Genomic DNA, 23685 nt, shown 5'->3' with positions numbered 1-23685 from the left:
CCTCCTCAGCTCTGGCTTTTCCACAGATAGTTGCAAAATGAATAAATTACTCACCTCGGGCTAGATCCAAGTTTTACCCAACAGAAGGGGCACGGGACCAACAATGAACCAACTCACATGGCCATGTCCGGGCGCGCACAATCACACACAGACACAGCTACCAAATATCTTCCACGAATCTATCTGTCTGGCACTCTAGAGAGAGGGGAAAAGCGTTTTGAGAGAGCCCCGTCACCCCTCCCCTCCTCCCTTGCCGTGAAATATAAAAATTCATTTTTTTTATTACAAGAGCGGCTCCGTCCTCACCATCACGCACTCACGGAGCCGCTCGCCCGTATTCACACTCTTAACTCGTCAGCTCCGAGAGCGCTTGCATTTTCTTTGGAAGCCGCTTGGAGGTTCATTAATATCATTAGCATTTAACCCCCTCCCTCTTCCCATCTCCTCCCCGCACATGGCTGACGTCAGACCCCGCCAGGAGTTGGGGGAAAAGCTAAGTGGGCCAGGGACGCCCTATTCCCCTCCCCGCGGCTGCCTGTCAGAGCGCTACTGGAGATATTACCAGAGACGCGGCCCGCAGCGACAGGCACAAAGTCACAGGGTAATGAACTTCGGGGACCCTTCGCCGCTGCGTGCGCGGCTGTCCCCGGAAACTCGGATCTGGCCACCTCTCCCCTTGGAAGATCTCCCAACCATCTAGTTTCCCGTCTCGGCGCCTGGGCTCTGCAGCGAGGAGCTTCTTTGCCTCTGAGACTGCGGCTGTGATTTTTGTCTTTCCACAGAAGATCAGCGGTCTGCAGAGAGCTGCCCACTGTGCTCGCCTGTGTGGAGGGAGATTGGAAACAGCCACAGGCATGGGGAAAGAGGGGAAGTTCGCCCTCTTTGCTCCGTAGGAAGACCATTTCCGTGTCTCCATCTCTGTCCTTCAATATTCCCCTAGCGCTGTCCTCCCTCTTCAGTCTGCCTGTCCGCCTGTCCGTCTCTCCATCTGTTTGTTCAAGACCGTGTCCACATCGAGCCGCGTCCCCAGCAGCTGCAGTTTTGCTAGAGCCGGGAAAGAAACTTAAGGATGCTTACATTTCCACTGTGGAACGAATTCTGAGCGCCCGGGAGAGCAGGGCAGCGCGCAACCGATAGCCACCTGTCTGTCTCGCTCGCCTGGGAGCCCTGCAGGCTGGAGGGCGGCTGGAGAGCGGCGGCGCCGGGCGGCGACGTGGGCGCCGTGGGCCGGGAATCCGGCACTGCCCACCAACCGCTGCGCCCCGGGACCGCCAGCATGAGCAAGCCCGCCGGATCAACAAGTGGGTACCTCTCGGGCAGCCTTGGGGTCCCGGCGCGTGGCCTGGGGAGGGCAGGCTGGGAGGCCGGGGTGACCCTTCTGAGAGCCCTGAATTTGAGCCCCAGAGTGGAACTCTATCGGGCCTGAGTGTCCGTTGGCCTCGCTTTCTTAGACTGTTGCGTTGGAGCGTTTCGTGCAACTAGGAGAGCAATTTCGTTGCTTCTGGGTGCTCGCCCTTCCCGGTCTCCCTGCTGTATCAGGAGGGTTGCGACCCGTCGCAGCCCACCGGTCCAGCGAGCCGTTTCTATTTAGCTGCCAGGTGCTGAGGGTGGGAGGGGTGAGACGGGGGCGGGAACTGGGCCGCAGCTCCAGGCGGCAGCACAACCACGCAGCCGCTCAAAAACTCGGAGCTCCGGCGCGCAAAGGCAACTCTGCAAAAAAGCGGATTTCGAAAGGAATGCTTTGCACCCCGTTTCCAGCTATTTCAAATAATCCTGCAAAACCGGGAAGCAGAAACCATTTAAAAGTCACATTTTCCTTAATCCTAAATCCGCGTAGGTCATAACTGGGGAATGTAAAGTATGGTAGCCAGTCTAGCAAAGAGAGGACCAAATCCCTAATCCCAAAGACTTTCCGAGCCGGAGCCCAGCACCGGCAGGAGTCTGAGGCCTGCTCACTTCGGGCGTTTCTTCTTCCAGCTTCCTTTCCCAGAGACCGCACTGCTGCATCTGACCTCTGCTGCTGACTTCCAAAGATTGGGGTGCAGGGCGGCTGTGCGTTTGCGAGCCCCAGAATATGCAAACCCTGAGAGTGCGTAGGCCTGAGCCCGCACGGAAGGCGCGAACACGGTGCTCCAATCTCCCAGGGGTTTTCCAGTTCCCGCCTTCCACAGGCCGGAGGCTGTGATTTCTAGGGTCTGTGTCTAGTGCGTACACCCTGGAGCTCTCAAGCTACCGGTGTAGTCCCCCCCACCCCCATAACATTTTTGGCTCTCTCTGTGAGTTCCTTCCCGCCCCCTCCCCCTTCACTCGCCCTCATTGTGCAGGGTCTTTGAAAGTTGGAAGAGTCTTGGTTACTTCTGGGGACTGATAATGAAGTCTCACTTAGGATGGGTAGATGCAATTCCCGCCTCCACCTCCCTCCCCGGTAAGAAGCAGCTTGTGTTTTCATTTTGTGCGTTTGTTTTGATTTGGGCGCTGAGTTTAAAAATTAGAGTACACTGAACAAAACGTGAAAGCCAAAAAAAAAAAAAAAAAAAAAGGAAAGGAAAAAGGAAAACGTTCAAATGCTAGGGCTGAGAGAAGAAACCCTCACCACAGTTACAGTGCACACAACCGACTCGTGGGCAGGACCACCACTCCCATTAGCCTTTGCCCTGGCTGTTCTGATCTCTGAAAAGTAGTGCTTGCTCAGGAAAAAAAATTCTTTTTTTTTTTTTTCTGGGTGAGTGTCTTTCCCAAGAGAAGCAGGAGGCCATTCCAGCTGCATTAAAACCTCTATTGCAAAACCCGAGGTGAAGCGCTTGAGCAGGCCTCCTGGCATGGTCACCCTGGAACAGCCAACCCTGTCTCTGAGATTTGGGGGAGCTTTGCTCTTTTGAAGCTCGAAGCTTTCAGCGAACTTGAAAAGTGGGGTCTCAGAGGCGAGGGAAGGTGTGGGTGCGAAGCTGGGCTTTCAGCTCTGCACCCCGGCTCTGTGAACTAAACAGACGCTGGCAGACTCCGGATTTGGGAGTCAGAGAGGGCACATGATGTGCGAAGGCACTTTCTGGGGAGACTTGAGTTTTTCTAACTCGCCAAGCCTTGGAGTTTGGCCTTGAAGGCCTCGAGACTCCAGTCAGTGCCCGGTGGCTCTGTAGAAGTTGTTCTCGGGGCGAAGGAGCAAGACACTGCAAAAAAAAAAAAAAAAAAAAAAAAAAAAATGCTGCTTCGTCCAGGTTTGCAGACCCTGGCTACGACAGGAGGAAATTCTACGTCCCTGCGGCCCAGGCAGTGAGGGGCTCTGAGAGCAGCGGGGTGGGACTGGACCCTGCGGGGCAGGGAGGTCTTCATCTGACTCGCTCGGCTGGAGAGCAGAGCCTTGTTACCCGGATCCCCGCCTGGGTGGTACCAAGACCTTGGCCAGTCACCCTTGCAGCCTAGACTAACTTCTTTCAACAGCCTCTGATGGTAATTACAGTAATCGAAGCTGCCATATATCTTTAAGCAATTATGACACACAAAAAGCCCCGAGGGGACCCCCTGGGGAGGGAAGTTAAGAACCGTTTTCCAGCTTCAGGAAACTCTGGCTTGACTCACGTCTGAGCTCGCTCGGCTTGCTAAAAGAGAAGAGCTATGCCGCAGTCAACCAGCTTGTCTGTGACCCCAAGTCACCTTAACATGGCTGGGTGGCGGAGTTTGAGGCGTCGACCCTCTATGCCCTGGAATTTTCGCTTCCCTCCCTTCTGTGCCCCGCCCCGGCCCAGCCTCTGCCTGGGTTGGGAATTCAGCCCTTAAACAAGGCCGAGCAGCAAGACCAAGTGGTGACAACCGGGCATCCGGACCGATGAGCCAGAAAGGGGTCATCCGCCCAAAGCTAGTCTTCTGGCTGCACTCTGGTTCTACAGAAATATGTGACAGTAGGCTCCAATCTGGATGGGAAGACTGGGTGACAGGGCCCACCTCTGCTTCCCCTTCGGGGCTCACTCTCAGTGCTACGGGGAAGAGAAGGGCAGCTGGGGCGTCAGTGCTACTGAGCCCTTAATAGGGGCCCCAAGCGACCAGAGGGAGGAGAACTTTGGAAGATCTGAACTCCCGTTCACGGTTTCTTCAGGGAGTGCTGTGCAGCAGAGCTCGTGGCCAAGCGGTCCAGGCGCGACCGCGACCGTGAGTTGTTTGGGGAGTAGTGACAGGCCCCAGGGGGGTGAAGGACAAGACCTACACTTGATTCACTCCAGCCCCTCCCTTCCCTAACACAATCTCCGCTCTTGCCCGGCGGGAGAGGGGGCGCCGAAGCGGTGGCCGCAACGCCGAACGCCTCCCCCGCCAGCCTTTGTCGCCGTCCGAATTCCCATGCTACTCTTTTTGACGGGTCACTGGTGGCTCTATAGGCAGGTGCTGCGGAGGGGTTGTAATTACCCCGGCTGAGCCGGGTCCTTACCGACCTCCCCCTGCCGGGTCCCCCGCACTCCCCCCTCCACCTGAGGAGGAGGCCAGGGCCCGGAGTGCAAGCCGCCTCAGGCGCCTCGGGGTTCCCTAGTTAAGTTCCTACTTCCCTCGCCTCCGGGCCTCCGCAGACAGCGCCCTATCCTCCCCAGCTCCGCTGGCTCAGAGCTCCCCACTGCTGCCACTCCGGCCCCCAACCTGGGTGCTCCAGGAGAGTCTGTGGGGTTCCCAGGAGGTCCGAGATCGCCTGGTCCCGGGTTGGAATGCTTTCGACCCGCAGCGATGAGAAAATCAGGTGCTAATTGTTACTGACTATATACTTTTAATGATAATGTTAACACTTTTATAGATACTCCCATTGTTTTCGGAAATTTTTCTTCGTCTCTAACTTGCTTCAGGCACTTGTTGGACTCAAGCCTGAGAGAAAACACGTACCCCTCCCTAGTACCCTCTTCCTAACACACCCAAGCCCGCAGACTTGGGAGAGTCCAAGCAGAGTTCTCCTGGGTGGGTAGCAATCCCAGAAAAATTAGAGCCATTCAAAAAAACAAAAACAAAAACAAACAAACAAACAAACAAAAAAACCCCAACAACTCCCCCTTCCTCCAGCAGCAGCAGCAGCAGAAGAAGAAAAAAAACCCGCAGAAGATGCCATCACTACGAAGTGGGTGAGGGGAAGGGACCAGTGTTTAGACGGAGAGGACTTAGGCATATGGGGGGAGAGAAGACTACCTCTTGCTACCCCAACTAGAAAGCCACCCATTGGATATCTCCGCTCTTGCTCAGACCGGTTACTCCCCCCACCACCACACACACACACACAGAACTTTTTTTTTTCCTAAAAGAAATAATTTCTCAAACTCGCAGCACTAAGCATTTTTTTCCATAGGTAAAAAGAAAGTTGGACAATTACCACTACCCTTATTATCATTAATAATCTAAGAATTGGCATCACAACAATAACCCTAATAATAACAACCGCCGGGCTCAGCTCAGAGAAAACTCGATTGCCTTCCAGCTGCCAACCTCGGTTCCAGTGGTGTTTGTTTTTCTTCTTTTTCCCTTTTACATTTCAAGTTTGTCTCCTTGCGCGCTCACTAACAACTCCCCCCCCCCCCCCCCCGTTAAATGCAAGAGCGGAGGAGGAGGGAAGCAGCCAAACTTTCGGCGGAGCAGAAAGGCAGCGGCGGGCCGAGCTGCTGCCCGGGCCTGCTGTAATCTTTTATTCCAAAATGGGTCTCGGCGATTAGAGGAGACCCAAATACAAGTAGCGGTGCGTGAATAATGCTCATTGTAGGAAGCTGACACTTGCTCAGGGAAAAAAAGTTTGCCTATAAAATCTCTTCATTATCTGCTTTTACCGCAGCTCCGATGCTAATCCCCTCAGAGGTCAGATTGCTTAGCATCTCTCTCCCCCTCTCCCCTTTCCTCCTTCTCCTCCGCCCCGCGCTCCCTCTCACCCTTTCCCCTCCTCTACTCCGTCTTTCAGGCCGCATTTTAGATATCCCTTGCAAAGTGTGTGGTGACCGCAGCTCCGGGAAGCACTACGGCGTCTACGCTTGCGACGGCTGCTCTGGATTCTTCAAAAGGAGCATCCGAAGGAATAGGACCTATGTCTGCAAGTCTGGAAACCAGGTACTCACTCAGGGTTGAGCTGCGCGGCTCCCCTCTGCGTCCGCCCCCCCCCCCCCCATTTCTGCCAAGGCTGCCTCTGAATTCCCTGACCTTGGTCCTCTTCCCTCCTCCGTCTCAACTTTGGGTGGCCTTCTGTCTCTGGAAAGGCCAGCTTAGGTTAGGGAAGGCAAATGACTCCACAGGACAGAGTCAGAACTCCCATGGTTTTGCTACACCCTTTTTTTTTTTTTTTAATTCCTTGGTCACATTTTGGCACTGAGCAAGGCCCACACCCAGTCTGAAGGCCTGCCCAGAGAACTCGAAGAAGCAAGCAGAAGCAAGCAAGCAAGCAACCCATTAGGCTACCCACCCTTTGCTTTCCCATTCTTAGCAGCAGCCAAGCTCAGTCTAAGACCACTGAGCTAGGACCACCACTCCTTTTGCTAAGACCCCCAAAGCGATCGCTGGCTACTTAAAAGCCTTGCAGCTTGCCAGATACTGGGTGCTTTTGGCTCTGCAGATGCAGGACTGCTCTGGAAGTAGGCTAGAAGAGGAGGCTCAGAGGAAGTTAGGTCCCTAATCCTCCTTTTCTGCTTACAGATGAGCCTGGGGAGTTGCATTTCAGTCAGGCAGGGGCTGACCTATCTCACAGACACGGGGCAGGTAGGGAGTGTTCTGAGCCCAGCTAGAGCTTCCAACCAGAGCTAACTCCACTCCCAGGTCAGAGGCACACGTCTACCTACGTGGTCCCTTCTGGTTCCACACTTGCTCACCCTTAAGCTGAAGCCTTGCCTTCACTCCTCCCAGACTCCCAAGAGTACCTCAGTCAGGAGGCATCCTCTGGTAACCAAAAGGGTGAGAAACACACACTGGGTAGTGTGTCGCCATCTGGTGCTAGTAAACTATTGCCAGTTCTTGTTCAGATGGAAAATTTGCTCTTACCCATTCCCCATAGGTGATTTTGATTGGCGGCACACACAAGAAGACATGTGCGGTTTAGATAAGTTATTTTGACCTCCGCAACCCTCTCCCCTGCTTTCTTGGGTTCTCAGTGTCTGGCCCACCAATATCACATTATATACACACATGGGATTGTATCCCAGAGGATCCATAGGTTTGAGATTCTGCAGAGTGCCAGGTGCCTACTTAGAATACTGTTGTTGCTGTTGTTGTTGTTGTTTGAGGAAGGTCTTGGTCTGTAGCCTAGGCAGGCTTGAAGCTCACAACCTTCTTTCAGTCTTAGGTGTGAGTTACCACACCAGGCCACATTATCTTTTATGTGTGTGTATCTAACAGACAGAATTGGGAAATCTGAGGTGTTGTGCTTCCAAGGAGGTGGTCATCAATTCAAAGACATTTATACCAGTCCATAGTGAATACAAAGAGGTAATAGCATCGACCCCGTGTCCTTCCTTGGCAAACGGAGTAAAGACTCCAATTGAGGCTCCCTTCCTTCTCACTGGTTCCAGAGTCTCACGTACATTTGATAGGACTGAAAAACCCACTTGAGACATCAAGATACAGGAGGAGATACCATTCCAATTGGATATTCAACCGCAGTCAATAATAAGTAATTCGGAACTCTGTACACTGAACTATATTTTACTGCTGGCCAAAGATGCTCTGATGACTTCTAGGAACTAAAAACCCAAGTTCTTCTTCTCTTGTTCAAGGACTAGGTAAATACCATTTCAATTTCTTATTAACAGCATGGATGGCATTTAGAAGCCACTATGAACAGCCGTCTGTCTTTACTTTAAGCAAATCAACATATTTTGTTTTGTGTTGGTCCAATGTGTACGCACGCCGAGTATGTGCTGTGAATTACATCCCCAACCCAATTCAATGTATTTTAATTGGTGAAAAAAATTAGATGAGTTCTTGTGTGTCATTTTCCTTATGGATATTTCAAGAAATATACTCATCCCAACTTCAGTGTCTCTAAATAATTACAATTGTGAGACAAAATTAAAATATTTGTCTGTGTATAAAACACCTGTGCAGAAGGCTAGGAGCTTTCGCTCAGTGGAAGAGTGATCCCAGCCCTGAGCACTTCCACCCTAAGCACTTCAAAACAAAATATACACATTATGTTTCTGTATACCTGTCCCCTCAGTAATGACAGGGACACAAATGAACACTAAAAGAAACATCATCTGAGCTGGCTGAGGTGGCAAGGAGGAGGGTCACAGACTTAAGGCCAGCCTAGACTACACAGTAAATTTCAGGCCACCCTCAACTATAGAGCAGGGAGACTCTGTCCCCAAACCCCAGGATCTGGGGATACAGCTCAATGATAGACACAGGCCCTGGCCCTGCCTTCAAAACCAGCACCAAATAATTAAACGGGTGGAGGAAGCCTTACTTCTTAGTGGTTTTGTTTGTTTTGTTTTGTTTTGAGACAGGGTCCCACTCTGTAGTCCTGGATGCCTTGGTCTCACCAAGATCTGTCTCTGCCCCTTCAATGCTGGAATTAAAGTTGTGCACCACCACACCCGTCTAAATCTTCTTTTTATATACTCCCCCTCCCTCACACACATCATACATAAAATTACATAAGACATTTGTTTGTTCATCCCTGTCAGATAAATATTTATAAAGCAGCAACTGTTCTCCCCTCCCCCCCACCCCGTTATCTGGCTAGTTCTTCACTCTGCCTTACCCTCTTCTCAGGCTCTGTCCCCGCATCTTTCAGAGTTATCCTCTGCCCATCAGCTCCGCCCCCACACTCTCTCTGCAGGCCTTGCCCTTCTAAACATCCTGGCTATCCACCTCCCGTTCTAGAGCGGAGAGTCCTCAGTAGCTCAGGGTTGTCTCTGCCTTGTGGTTGTGTAAGGAGAGGACATAAAGGTGCGAAGAATAGGTGGTCGAGGTTTACCCATCAGATCAATGGGCTCACTCGAGGATGGGAGTCAGCAAGACTCCAGACAGAGAAGCATCTAAGGTGGCTACAGGGCTTAACTTAGAGGCCAGCTTCTGGCTGAGTTCAGGACCAGGTCGCTGTCTTCGGTCCTGAAAAAAACGTCATCTGCGCTCTGCTCCGCTTACAGTTTTCTTCCTGAGCTTCTTCTGTTAGCCGGAGGAGATCTCAAAAAATCAGGAAAAACCTTTCTCTTAGTCCAACTCCCTGAGGTCGAGGACTGATCTTCTTGCCCCAACCCTGGGAATCCGAGACCTTTACTTACCTGGTGGTGCCCAAGTTTTTCCCATTTCACTGGGTCTGGACATCCGCCCTGAGAGAGGGGCTGGCCAGAGTCCTCACGCTGGGTCTCACACCCCGGGACCAGAGTTCTGGTCCCCACCTAAGGGCTATGGGGGGCTCTGACTGCCTGCGGTCTGTTTCAGGGAGGATGCCCCGTAGACAAGACACACAGAAACCAGTGCAGGGCGTGTCGACTGAAGAAGTGTTTGGAAGTCAACATGAACAAAGACGGTAATCAGTGCATGCCTTTATTCTTCTAATTTTGATTGGGCAGTAAGTAAATTATATGTACAGAAAATAGATGGCTCTCCTATGCATGTAAATCATTTCCCCAACAGAACTCTCCTCTCCAGATGCTGGGAACTGGCCTCAGGCTGTCATTTGTAGCCTCTGAGAAACTGCAGCAGTCCCCAGCTGACCCCACGGTATTCCAGGAAGCCCCATACTCACACCGGGAAACTTGTGCCCCAAACCCACACTCACAAAAGCAATGCCTGCTGGCAGGAATCCCATGCCCAGGTGCATATTTCCTGCTTAGGATCCTAACCCCATTTCTCACCTCTTCTTGCTGTCTTTTGTAACCTCCATAAGACCTCATGATTCATTGCCCAGCTCTCCAAGCACAGAGAGGAAAACGCAAGATCTCAGGTCTTCATTGGCAAATTGGCAAATTCAGTATAGCCATTGAGTTGGCCCTAAGCTTTTCAAGAGCCTTTTTTTTTTTTTTTTTTTTTTTTTTTTTTTTTTTTTTTTTTTTTTTTTGGTGACCAGAAGAGAGAGAAGGGATGACACACAGAACCTGCTCCCTGAGGCCCAAATTCAAGTCAGACCTGGGTCTTAAACAAATTTAGGATTTAGATAAAGCTCCAAGCTGCATTTCCTGGCCCTCCTCAGGTCTGGACTTTGCAAGGCCATCCCCGGGTCTGGGAGAAGGTTGGGGAGAGCCTGCCGTGTAGTGGGCCTGGCGGTGGGGGCTGCCTGTCTGGAGCGCCGGCTCTCTGGCTGCTCAGGAAGCAGGAGGGAGCGTCCAACCTGTTGAACTTGTGTATTGACAAGTTGTCATGCTCTGCGGGTGGAAGATTGCCCTGAATTAATTTGTTTGTTTAAACTGTTGGCGGTAATCGTCACGTCCCCTATGCCTTCCTCCGGCACTTTCGGAGCTGGCTCTCCCTTGTCCCATCCCCCAGCGTTCCTTGGGCTCGAATCCTTTTCTTTTGGGGCCTTGGAGGCCAAAGCTACGTAGGGAGACCTGGAGGTGGAGGGAATCCATCTCGGAGGTCCTGGTTGCGTGTGATCCTCTTCCTTGTCAGTGGGAGCGACTGCACCTTGTTATTCCAGAGACCCCGCCGAGGGTCCTTGGTTTCCCTGAGAGTCCTGGGTGGGGAGGACCGCCGAGCACCTCCCTCACTTTTGTCTAGCTCAGATCCCTGCTTCCCACCGGTACGGGGAAAACACGCCCAAGCAACACGTGCCCTCTTTCTCCTTCACCTCTGCCCCGGTGGTAACCTTGCGGGCCCATAAGTGACATTGGAACCGCAGCCCGCTGCATCCAAGTGTCACCGCGCCTGTAACCCCAGGCCTGTGTCCATCTTTTTGTCTCTGTAGCCGTGCAGCACGAGCGGGGCCCTCGGACGTCCACCATCCGCAAACAGGTGGCCCTCTACTTCCGTGGGCACAAGGAAGACAACGGGGCGGCTGCGCACTTCCCCTCCGCAGCGCTGCCAGCCCCCGCTTTCTTCACAGCGGTCACGCAGCTGGAGCCGCACGGTCTGGAGTTGACCGCTGTGTCTGCCACCCCTGAACGGCAGACTCTCGTGAGCCTGGCTCAGCCCACGCCCAAGGTTAGTGGCTTTGCTGGGTTCAAAGAGACTCCTTTTAAGCGGGGTTAGCCACGCTCAGTTCTGAGCTGAGGCGCGGTCTGGGAAAGATGGAGGGATTCCCAGATGCCCTACTCTGAGTCTCCTGCTCCTTCTGATGAGCTAAAGATGCTGATGCTTAACGCGGTAGACCACCCTCTGTGGGCCGCTACAAACGCACACTCCCGGGGGTGAGGGGCGGAGGCCAGAAACTCGCACTTTTAGGGAACTAAATCGGTTGGCGAGGGGAGCCCTCTAATCCCAGAGTGCAGCCCTACCTGTCCCAGAGGCCAGAACTGACCAGAACAGAGTTGTCTCCACCTGGGGGAAAGGAACTTCCTGAGATGCTCCGAGATCTATAAGCTTGGACAATCTCAGCGCAAGAGAGAAAAATGTAGAAATCACTGTTAGAAAAGCTGTATTTTTAAATTTTTTTAAAATTTTTTTTGTTTGTTTTTGGTTCTGCCCTTACCCACAATAAACAACTCCCACGGTTGGTCCTACCAGCAGGGTCCCAGCCTGAGGTACCTGGGAAGACTGCCACCTAGGGACTACACTTCAAGCTTGGAATTGATTCCTCCCAAAGCCCCCTCTGAAAGGGAAGAACCTAGGATTTCCCCCCAGAGGAGGCCAGCTGCAGCCTCACATTCGGGGAAGCCAAACACCTGGGCACATACACAATATTTAATATTGCTTTCTTACCCTTGATGCGTATAATAAGCTCTGGAAAGTAGTGTTATGAATATGTTGTCAGTTATGAATGGGAATGCTCTGTGAATGATTAAGATGTCTAATTGAAATATTTCCATAATATACTAATCCTTTCTAAAAATACTCATATGCATATTTGTGTTTGGGGTGCCTATTAATTTATACTTTTTTTTCTCATCTATTTTTATTTACACAAATGCAAGCCATTCTTGTCTAAATTGGGAGCCAGGCCTGGAACTTGGCTCAGCCCAAGAAAATTTTGCTGCAGGGGACAGAATAGCCAGACACCCCTTTGGAAGACAGAAGCCCCCAACGAAAGCAAACATGCCTTCCCCAGTAGACAACATTTCCCAGATTCTGTAGATAGAGACGTTTGAAGGCAAGTGAACGTTTAACCAGAGCAGCCTAGCTTCTGGTTAACCAGGGCACTGGAATGTCAGCCATTTTTTTTTTTTTTTTTTTTTGCAAAGCTGGGGTTACCTCACTTGCAGCGTTCATCTTTCTTCTTCCTCTCAGTATCCCCATGAAGTGAACGGGACCCCAATGTATCTCTATGAAGTGGCCACCGAGTCCGTGTGCGAATCAGCAGCCAGACTTCTCTTCATGAGCATCAAGTGGGCAAAGAGTGTGCCAGCCTTTTCCACGTTGTCTTTGCAAGATCAGGTAGGGCCCACAGGGTACTGAGGGGTGGGAGAGGAAGCAAGGGTGCTCATCCTTGTAAGCTGGATGTCACCGCATCTACCAGCAAGGCAAGCGTGCATAATGAACAACGAGGGAGCCGTTTATCTTTAGGAATATCATTCTAGAGGTTCAAAATACCTACGGAAAAATTAGAAGTGTAACTTGTGGCCAGGCAGTAGTGGCAAACACCTTTAATCCCAGCACTTGGGAAGCAGAGGCAGGTGGATCGCTCTGAGTTCAAGGCCAGCCTGGTCTACAGAGCAACTTCCAGGACAGCCAAGGTTACATGGAGAAACTCTTGTCTTGAAAAAAAGAAAGGAAATGTAATTGCATTACTTCAGGGTAGCTGGATGTGTTCTAGGTAAAACCCATATAGAAGTACATCATGCCTTTTTTTTTTTTTTAAAGCTGGGCCTTGCGCTTGCTAGGCAAGCACTCTACCACTGACCCAAATCCCCAACCCCACATTATGCCTTTTTAAAGTTCAATTGAAACATCAAGTTTAAAATCTTAGTATTCTCAAACACTGGTGGCAAGCCAGGCAGGAGGCTGCGGTGCTCTAACCCCTACTCAGCTCACTCAGGAGGCTGAGGCAGGAGAACCTTGAGTTTGCAGCCAGCTTGAGCTGCAAGGAAAACCATTGATAAAATGAAGTTTTCTTACAAACACTCACGATGGGAGGACTAGAAGGTGGCAAAGGTATTTATTCCCTGGTGAGGGTTTGTATCTTCAACGTTTACTCTCCACTGTGGGTGTGTCCAGTGTTGGCTCCTGATTCATCACCATGTAGAACCAAGAGGTGCCGTGTGTGTCTTGTCGACTTGTCTGGTTTGTTCTTGTTCGTCTGTTTGGAGACCTTGCTGGCGATCAGATCCAGGGCCTCCTGTGTGAGACGATGCTGAGAGACACCCCTGCTTCCTTTCTGGACTCTTGCACTACTTTTAGACCTTCTGGAAACAAAAAAGCAATTTTATGTAGTTCTTTAGTTACAAATGATGTTCAGAAGTAAGAAAATTAGGTACCAGAAAATCTTGCATTTTAGCAACACATTTTGTTGTTGGGGATTTTAAAAATATTAAAATGTAATCATGACATAATTTTCTTTCTTTCTTTCTTTCTTTCTTTCTTTCTTTCTTTCTTTCTTTCTCTCTTTCTTTCTTTGTTGTTGTTGTTGTTTTGAGACAGTCTTTCTCTGTGTAGCCCTGGTTATCCTGGAACTTGATCTGTAGACCAGGCTAGCTTTGAACTCATAAAGATACACCCGCTTCTGCCTCTCAAGGGCTGGATTAAAGGCCACTACCACCTGACCATAATAATATTACTAATGAATGACTCCATAGGTATATATGTCTCTGCCAATATATTTTTAATCTTAAGAGGAAGGAAAAGGGGCTGGAGAGATGTTCCAGTAGTTAGGAGCACTGGATATGCTCCCAGAGGATATGGGTTCAATTCCCAGCACCTACATGGCAGCTCGCAACTGTCCATAACTCCAGTTCCAGGGGACCTGACACCCTCCCACAGATGCACATGTAGACAAAACACCAGTGCACATAAAATAAAAAGAAATTATTTTTTAAAAAGAGGAAGAAAGAATCAGGAAAACCATGATTACTTACACTTGAGGGCACTCACAGAAATTAGTGACAAATAAAGACTAATAAGCATTTTGTGTGTGTGTGTGTGTGTGTGTGTGTGTGTGTGTGTGTGAAGCCTGGACTTCGTACATGCTCAGTGAGTGCTTTCCCTCTGTGTTACACATGTAGCTCTAATACATAGCTCTTAAAGCAGGGGGCTTAGCCCTTTTCATACCTAACTGTAAGCACATCCTTCTAGACGCTTCTTCCAGGAGGGTAAACGAAGGGCCAAACACAAGTGATCTCTTAGCATGAGATATGACCACAATTATTGTTTATCTACAATTCTAAAAATATTTCCTGTATCCCATGCAATAAAAAATGTAAAAAGCATTTTAAAATATTAAGCATTTTAGTGTAATTGTGAGTTTAACCACAAACCTTCAAGAGTTTTAGCTTTCGGAAGTAAATAAATTATTTTATATAAATTACCCAGCATTGGACAGGTTTTCTTTTTTTTCTTTTGACAGATTTCTAAACATGGAGAATTGTTTCCAGATTTACTGGGTACATTTATTCTTTTGCTTCTCTCCGAGAGAGAGAGAGAGAGAGAGAGAGAGAGAGAGAGAGAGAGAGAGAGAGAGACTATGTATATGTGTGTGTGCACACACACACACTCTCATATGTATAAATTGGCTATTTTTTTTTTCCTGAAAACAAGAATTTGTAGACTCTAATCCTAATAAAATTCGCTTTCTGTCTGCCACTTAGCCTTTTGCTAGAAGCCCTTCAGGGATAAGCAAACAGTGAAGTGGAATTCAGTGTATTAATTTGGAAAAGGAGCCAGATTTTCATTTTAAATATTCAGTAGCACATTTTATTAGAATGAAGATGTCAGGCACCTTGATGCTGTCCACTTATGAGTCTCAGAAAAATCAGGCAGGGAGCAGAGGTAAACTCAGCAAAACCCGATTAACATAATTACACCCTGATTTTCCCTCCTGCCTCTTGGGAATTAGTGAATTCTCCCTCTTCCCTCTCCCAGCCCCCCCTCAACTCTCCAGGAAGATGGGAACCCTGACCGAGGAGCTTAGTCAGACAGAGTCAGTGTTTTACACCAGAGCAGTCAGCCTGTTCAGCTGCTGCTGCTGGCATTCGACGGAGAAGCCTAGGTCTCTAGACAGTTTCTAGGTGGGCGGCAGGTATCAAGCAAGGACGTGAAGGGCTAACCCTTTCCTGAGGGGAGTGAACTTTGACGAGCTGGAGAGGCTGACTGTGAAACGCATGTGTGTGTCTGTCTATAAGCACCACTTCAAAAAGCAAATTGTGGGAGATAAGGGGAAAACAAATTATTTGGGGGTAGGGGGGATTGTACCAGGACAGGCATTTAAAACGCTTTAACAGAAATTTACATATGGAAATTGTTTATAAATTTATAAATTACACACTATATTATATTATACATCTATTGTATGACAGCTGATGCTTTTGGAAGACGCGTGGAGAGAACTGTTTGTTCTAGGAATAGCACAATGGGCCATTCCGGTTGATGCTAACACACTACTGGCTGTATCTGGTAAGAATTGCACAATTTAATGACTTTGTTGTAGAAATTACCATAAAAATACATTACTGAAAAAAGAACAACATGTAAAGAATAACAAATCCCCACTGAACAATGGAGTATACCTGTCATTTATAAATCTATATTTAAATGCAAATAATGTTGTTTCCTTGTATTCATGACTGCCTGTATTGTTATTTAAATGCAAATTACTGTGTTTGTTATCATCCAAAAAGAAGATTTTATATTAACTTTCATACAATATAGCCAGTTTACACGGGACCAGATATCTCAGAGTGACAATTGGATAGATATTGATATGCAGGGTTTTGTCAAAAATCAATATTAAAACATGAAAATGCCTTCATATTAGAGTATTTATCCCAGATTTCCATTCTAGGCATGAATAGTGATAACACAGACTCCCAGAAGCTGAACAAGATCATATCTGAAATACAGGCTTTGCAGGAGGTGGTGGCTCGATTCAGACAGCTCCGATTAGACGCCACTGAATTTGCCTGTCTGAAATGCATTGTTACTTTTAAAGCCGGTGAGCAGACACACACACCCCATTAATCCAGCTACTTCAAAGCCTAGCCCTAGACCGACCCGTGGGGGGGAGGGGGAAGGAAGGAAAAAGAAACGGGCAGAGGTGGTGTTGTTCTTCATGGAATCGCGGTTGGAGGCTTGCAGGCTTTCTAGGTGGTCATCTATTTCCCCGTGGCCCTGGGCGCCCACCGTGCTCCCTGTGCTGCTGTCTCTCACATTTTCCCCTGGTCTCCATTTCCAGTTCCTACCCACAGTGGCTCTGAACTGAGAAGTTTCCGGAATGCTGCCGCCATTGCCGCTCTCCAAGATGAAGCCCAGCTGACTCTCAACAGCTACATTCATACGAGGTGAGCTGTGCTTAAGAAAGTTGCCTCGTTGTGGATACTCCAGAAGGCCGGAAGAAGCCAGTTATGACGTCCTGGCTAATTATCCTGTTGCCAGCCTGCTAATTGGGTTAGAATCCGTGTCCTCACTATTCTCCAGAGGGGTGAGAAGGGCAAAGTGAATTAGGTGATGTGTGTGTGAGAGTGGAGTGCACCGCTGGGCACGGGTGACGCACCGAAAGATTCGCGCATTTGTTAGCCTGGACTCAGAGAGAGTCATAAAGCACTGAAGTCCGAAACATTGGGTTGATAGATTGGAAAAGGCACGGATGGTCCCTAGAAAGGTGCTGTTCATCACAGGCCAACCCCGAGTTCAAGGAGCACAGAGCGGCGGACAAAGGCCATCTCTGCTCTGGTCATGACTGTTGCCTGTCTTTAGTGGTTGGTGTATGTTGAGTTGTCTAGGGTCCCAGCACCCACAACGTTACCTCTGTCTACACGGGGCCCTCTCACTGATGTAGGATTTTGGTAGACACTCTCCAACGTAGAGGATCAATAAAGTTCCCCTGGCCCAGCCCCACTGTGCTCTTTCTGAATCTATTTTGAGGCGCAAAAAGGCAGGCTTTACAAAGAGTAGTAAGTGGGACCTCATTAGCTTCCTGGGACGTCACAATGCCATTTAAGAACTGAAGACCGTGAGTCTGCAACAGGCACAGAACATTTAGAACTGAAAAAGAAAAAGAAGCCTCTACTTATTCATGCTAACGATGGTGTCATTACATTAAATTAATGTAATGCCAGCAGCCATCGGTGCCCAAGAGTGAGACTTCCCCATTCATGCTGGAATTTCGGCTGGTTTGATCTTATTCAGGTCTTGTGCGTGCAGCCATAGCCATTGGGTTCGTGCGTTCAGCAGGCCCGCATGTCTGGAAGGCCCTGTTTCAAAGCAGTCTCCTGCAACTGATGGCTCTTTCTCTCATGCTACCCCACTTCTAAGATGAGGCCCAAGCCTGGGGGGAGGGGAGATGTGGAATGCGATACAGATGTCCTGTTTCTGGTCGAATGAGCCCACAGTCTCTCTTTTTAAAATTTTATTTATTTTTATTTTATGTGTATTGATATTTTGTCTGAATGTATGCCTGTGTGAAGTCAGGTTCCCTGGGACTGGAATTATAGACAGGTGTGAGCTGTCATATGGATGGTGGGAATTGAACCTGGGTTCTCTGGAAGAGCAGCCAGTGCTCTAACCATTGAGCCACCATCTCTCCAGCGTCTTCCCCCTCCCCCGTTCCCTCCCTCCATGTCTCTACAGTTTGACCAGTTATGTGGGTCTCTGTATTAAACCTCATCTACCGATCTACTGGAAAAAGCAACTCCCTGGTGAGGGGTGGGAGCCACACTAACTGTGGGTAAAGGGATTAAAACGTAAGAGGGCAGTTTGACAGTGTCCGTTTATCAACACCATAACAGGAGGCTCTCCTCTAAGGTGTGTGACCTTCTCAGTCCCATGGTCTTAGCCCAGTTAACAGAACCAGGCATGAGTTCATCTTGTGGAGCGGCCCTTAAGTCCACTACAGAATAATCTTGAGTGACCACACACAAACACACACACACACACACACACACACACACACACACACACACAGTTTTTGTTTCTAGGTGGTACTCACTGCGTGTATAATAAGGACTGAGGGACCAGGTCTTTCCCAACCAGAGAATAAAGGGCAGAGGGGCGGAGTGGCTAATCCACTCGCAGACAACCGGGAGTTAACACGTGGCTTGGGTGCGGCTCAGTGACTGAGTACTGATTGCTGTGTCCACACAAGGCTCTGTGTTCATCCCAGCAGTTGGGCGTCTGTGGTTTCTGGAGTCTCCCAAATCCATCCTTTCCAGAACATGTTCTCTGCAGCAGCTTCTTAGTGGCAAAGGTTTAGCCTGTTGGGCAGATGTCACGGACGTAGTAGAGACTGTCTAGGCATCCCTGTTACCTCAGCTTTGCAGAGATCTCTCTGCCCAATCCTGGAGAGAGAAACGGAACCTCAGAGGAGAGAAAGGACCAAAACTAAAGGAAGGCCTAGCAGGTCGCTCAGCAAACAGAATAAAAAGGTGAAACTTAGGTGTTTTGCGTTTCTCTTTGCTAAGGTGGTCGTTTGGTATTTTGGTTCAGTTGGGTGTTTTTTTGTTTGTGCTTTCGTTGTTTTTGGTTATTGTTCTCTGATAGGGTCTCACTCTATAAGCCAGGCCGACCTGGATTCACTAGTCCATCTAGTCCAGGCTACTTTTAAACTCAGGGCCAACCATCCTGTCTCCACTTCCCAGGTCCTGGGATGACAGGGACGAGCCACCATATCTGCCATTTACTCTAGACACATGCCATCATTTCTGTGTCACCTTATTAAGTGCGCTCTGGTGCCCTGTCCAGGGTTCTGATAAACTTAATATGATGAGATCCAAACGGGGGTGGGTGGGTCAGAGTGATTTATAAGCTTCATGTCTGACTGAACGGCGTTCTTCTTTGTCCAGAGCTAAGAGAGGAACATGGAAGTTGTCCTCCTAGACTCTCTCTGTAGAGTGGGGCTATTGGCCAGTTGAACACAGTTAGCAAGGCCCTGTGAAGAGATTTGATATCTCTCAGTACCTGTGGCTGAGGTGGAACCCGGCTCAGTGGACCTCTGTCTCTGAAACTCAGTTTTAGGTAGCTTTGTCTGAGTGGAGGGATGCTTTTCTACAGAGGGCGTTGATGTGTCCTACTCCAAACCATTGGCTGGAGGAGGATCAGGGTTTGAGAAGGTGGGGCACACACATCTAAAGACAGCAGGAAATTGAATGTGCGCATCTGAGTGCAGATGTGTGTTGGACATCAAGTAAGGACATTGTTAAGCAATTTCTCACATCTTTAATTATATGCCAATTTCATTGACATGAAAGTTGGGTGGCACTGCCACCCAACAGAACTCAGTCTTTAATTTGCAGCGTGATAAGGGTGGAATTATTCCTGAGAGTGACAAAGTATAATGCCTGAATGATAATTTGGAGAATTGCTTAGAAAAAGAAGCCGTTTTATTTGAGAGAAATCGTCTGTTCAAGAGTGTTGAGAATTTAAAAATATGAATTCCACTGCCAACTTCATAATCAACCCTGTGGTCATTCCCTACAGTGATGGGATTGCATTTATTGTTTGGCTTAAAATTAGCATCAGGTGTCTTAAAGCTGATTTGTCTAGAAATAAAAATGTACTTCCTTTGCTAATATAGATGGATAGATACATAGAAACATAGATAGATAGATAGGTAGTAGATAGATAGATAGATACATACATACATGTATATATACATACATGTATACATACATACATACATGTATACATACACACACAGATACATATATAGATACATAGATACATACATACATAGATACATACATACATAGATGACAGATACATACATGCATGCATAGATTGATAACATAGATAGATACATAGATACATAGATAGATACTTAGACAGACAGACAGACAGACAGGCAGGCAGACAGAGAGCATGTGACTTGGGCAATGTTCTTCCTATTTTGGAGAATTCCAATAGTCTTTCTGTGAAACAGGGACAGAAGCACCTATCCTGAAGTCTAATGCTGGGACAATATGTTTCTAAAGAGGCCCAAGTCAGGAAGTCCCCCTGGGGTATGATGTGTGTTCAAGCATTAAGGTGTGAGTTGTGGCTTGTGTGGGGCTCTGACATGCTTTCCTGGCTTCTCCTATTGCAGATACCCCACCCAACCCTGCCGATTCGGGAAACTCCTGTTGCTTTTACCAGCTTTACGGTCGATTAGCCCATCCACCATAGAAGAAGTGTTTTTCAAAAAAACCATCGGCAACGTGCCGATAACGAGACTGCTTTCAGATATGTACAAATCCAGTGACATCTAAGGTCTCCAGCACCCACTTTCCAAGACGGGGCAGTATCAGATGGACATCTACCGTGCAGTATGAGCCTCAAATAACGAGACTTTCTGGAAGGAGAAACCTGGGAGGAAGTGGCCTTCAGGAAAAAAAATGTCAGTGGACACAGAAAAATAACTATGACTTGCTGCTCCCCTGAAGTGGGACAGCTGGAAAGACCAGGGGTTACAACGATTACTGTCTCCATGCCCTGGGATGGGGTGAACTGGGGTCACCAGCACAGGCTGAGCCAGGCGTTCTGCCTCTGACCTGGGAGATCCGGCTGAATCATTCACAGCTGAAAGACAAGCCGTGCTTTCTTCTCCTGTGTAGCACATAAAGTCAGTCAGTGAACAGTTCGTGTGTGACATCGCCATATACTGCGGCCTTCAGAACTCGGTTGGGTTGGAACACTGACTTAAAAAAAAAACAATGCTTAGGTTTTAAATCAAAAGTATTATCAAACGTTTTTCCTCCTATCATAATACTTCATTAAGTGGCCTTCAGAACCAAGCGAGTAAGCGGACCATAGCTTATGCTGTGTGGTGGTTTCCTTTCCCTCCCCCTCCCCTACCTCCTTTCTGGTTTTCTTTTCTTTTTTTCTTTTTTTCTTTTCTTATACCGTAAGCCAGGCAACCTCGTCAGAGGTACTGATGGCAAAGGCATTTCTCAGCAAGACTTCAGGGTGAATTAGCACAGCTCTACTGAAAGAACCCCGGTCCGGGAGAATCCCGGTCTGGGAGGATGAGTCCAAACAGCGAAACCAAATGGAGTGGAGCCAGGTGACTGGGTGAGGCGGTCGCTGTCCCGTCATCAAAGTGCTGAAGCCAAAGGCCGTAGGGTCAGCGAGTCACGCTAGGCAGTGAACAGGGAAGGAAGCCAGAAGGAACTTCAAGGAGATGCGTGCTAAACGGATTCCTGAACATTCCACTGCTAACAGCCTGAGACTCTCAGATGCCTTTCAGAAAACTCTGGTTTCTAATAAAGCCTCAAATGCATACATTACCCCCCCCCCCCAATGCCATCCTACACTCTTAAGCTGCTCCTTGGGTATGAATCTATACTTATGGAAACATAGAAACAATTTGAAATAGCTGCTGTACTCTTCACGTTTTGATTTATTAGGTACTAGCACCGAGGGGGGTGGGAATTCAGCACTTGGATGGACTAGCATAGTATGAGTCAGACTTCTCTTGTACAAATCGAATTAACTGATTTGTGAAGTTAAAAGGTTGTACTCATTGTATTTACAAAGAATAAAAATATATTGAATTTAAGTAAACACTGCCCGGTTTCTTTCCCACCTCCCTGGCTTGTTCAGCCCCCCTCAGCTTCAAGGTGGTGGCATCGCCATCTGGCGTAAATCGAAAACCAAAGCTTGAAGCCCTTCATCACAGAGCAGAGAGAACTGAGCTCCGCAGGAAGTGTCCTTTCTACCATCAACCCCAATTCGTAAAATGATGAATGAAGAAGCTGTGAGATCCCATTCTCTATGGCTCTCGGATGTAATTGCATCTGTTAGGAGAATTGCTGAGTGAGGAGGGACAGGGTTTCATTTCCCTGAGTTTCCAGCCTTACCAGTCCTGACCAGAGTTTGCAGTTGCAGTACTGGTGAGAGATGTGGGGAGGGAGACACAGGAAGGCGGTGCAGCTGTCCCCAGGAGTGCTGAGGGAAATGGTCCTCACTGCAGCACAGGCAGAACAATGTGGACTTGGGGATGGCAGGCCAAGCAAGACCTGGATGACCTCTGTTCTCCTTTGAAAAGACCTTGCAGACGGGGTGCACAGAAGCCCAGCCATCCACACCTTGTCTGCTGACTCTACAAAGAATGGGAAGTCCACCTTGCTTGGGTAGCACAGTGCTAGAAGATTGATCTGTTGTGCAAATGGCTGTGAGTTCAGGACCATACACGAGCAAAAGGTACTCAACTTTGTATGCAAAAACATCCCTTCGACTCTGTACGTCACAACTTACATGCCCATCAAGAGAGACTGGACATACCGTGGCACACAGGGAGTTTCTAGGTCCTTGTGTTTCAGTGAGGGTAAATCAGACTCATGAAGGAGAGAAAATGAATTGCATGGGAGATGTGTGACCTGGTACCATTTATATAGTTTTGCAACCTACAGATCAGATACTCTTTGGAAGCATTTAAGTGTCATAGTGAACATTGGATGCAATCGTGAGTGGGATAAATGCTTATAGCAATTGTAGACAGAGGTCAGGGTCTGGGACTCAGCTCATAGAATGCTTGACTAATGTATGGGGATCCCTGGGTTTGATCCCATCCCCATTACTGCATAAGCCAGAAGTGGTACAGCACATGGACAACCTCGGCACTGGGGAGGTGGAGGCAGGAAGAGAGTGGGGTCATTCTTGATACATAGCAGATGAGAGGCCTGTCTGGGCTACGTGAGGAAACTGTTTCAGGGAAAAAACAAAAAGCAAAAAACCAGTATGTGTCTCAGTTAGGGTTTTATCACTGTGAAGAGACACCGTGACCAAAGCAACTCTTATAAGGACAGCATTTAATTGGGGCTGGCTTACAGTTTCAGAGGTTCAGTCCGTTATCATCATGGCGGGAAACATGGCACCATCCAGGAAGGTATGGTGCTGGAGAAGGAGCTAAGGGTTCTGCATCTTAATCCCAAGGCAGCCAGAAGGAGACTCTCTTCCTGGGCCCTGGGCAGAGCTTGAGCATAGGACCTCAGAGCCCACCCCGACAGTGACACACTTCCTCCAACAGGGCCACACCTAATAGTGTCACTCCCTGTGGGTCAATCACTCAAACATTCTATGGGACCAACCCTATTCAAACCACCACAGTATGTAAAGAAGCCCACTTTCCCATCTTGAGGCTGGATCCTGCAGATACTGTTCTCTGCTAACTGATGTTTTGGTTTGGAACTTTTGTAAAAGTTGCAAGCCTGGCTCGATTCGCCCTTGTAATAGCAGAGATGACCAAGCAAAGACAATCTAGTGAGAGCCTGTGTTTTGTGGCTTGTCACGCAAATTTCATCCCCCTTTGATGTTACTGAGAATAGCTTAAGGTAGATTACCGTTGTACTTATTATTATGGGTTAGTTAATCACTGGTCACCCCACCTGGGAGGTAACTCCTCCCCTGAGGATAGCGTGAACCATGGGCTAGGTCTTTCCAGTGGTAAGTAACCTGGCTCGAGATTCTCAAATCATTTCATTGACAGCTCAAGGAATTTTGTCATCTAATTTAGGATACCATGAGTTGAAC

General features: G+C 48.5%; 1 protein-coding gene across 1 annotated transcript; it reads left to right on the top strand.

The window, feature by feature from the left end:
* The first annotated feature begins 588 nt into the window (after positions 1-588).
* On the top strand, positions 589-21717 carry Nr2e1 (nuclear receptor subfamily 2, group E, member 1). The gene is made up of 9 exons (NM_001113197.2): positions 589-1301; positions 5912-6057; positions 9382-9469; positions 10844-11079; positions 12322-12468; positions 15543-15639; positions 16028-16177; positions 16418-16523; positions 20261-21717. Exons 1-9 carry the CDS (start codon positions 1277-1279, stop codon positions 20421-20423), a joined length of 1158 nt encoding a protein of 385 aa, NP_001106668.2. The 5' UTR covers positions 589-1276; the 3' UTR covers positions 20424-21717.
* Positions 21718-23685: the final 1968 nt, after the last annotated feature.

Source organism: Rattus norvegicus, chromosome 20 (genome assembly GCF_021556685.1).
Source record: "Rattus norvegicus strain SHRSP/BbbUtx chromosome 20, alternate assembly SHRSP_T2T, whole genome shotgun sequence".
Taxonomy (NCBI): Eukaryota; Metazoa; Chordata; class Mammalia; order Rodentia; family Muridae; genus Rattus; species Rattus norvegicus.
The sequence above is the reverse complement of the archived record's forward strand: the minus strand, read 5'-3'. Positions and strand labels throughout refer to the sequence as shown.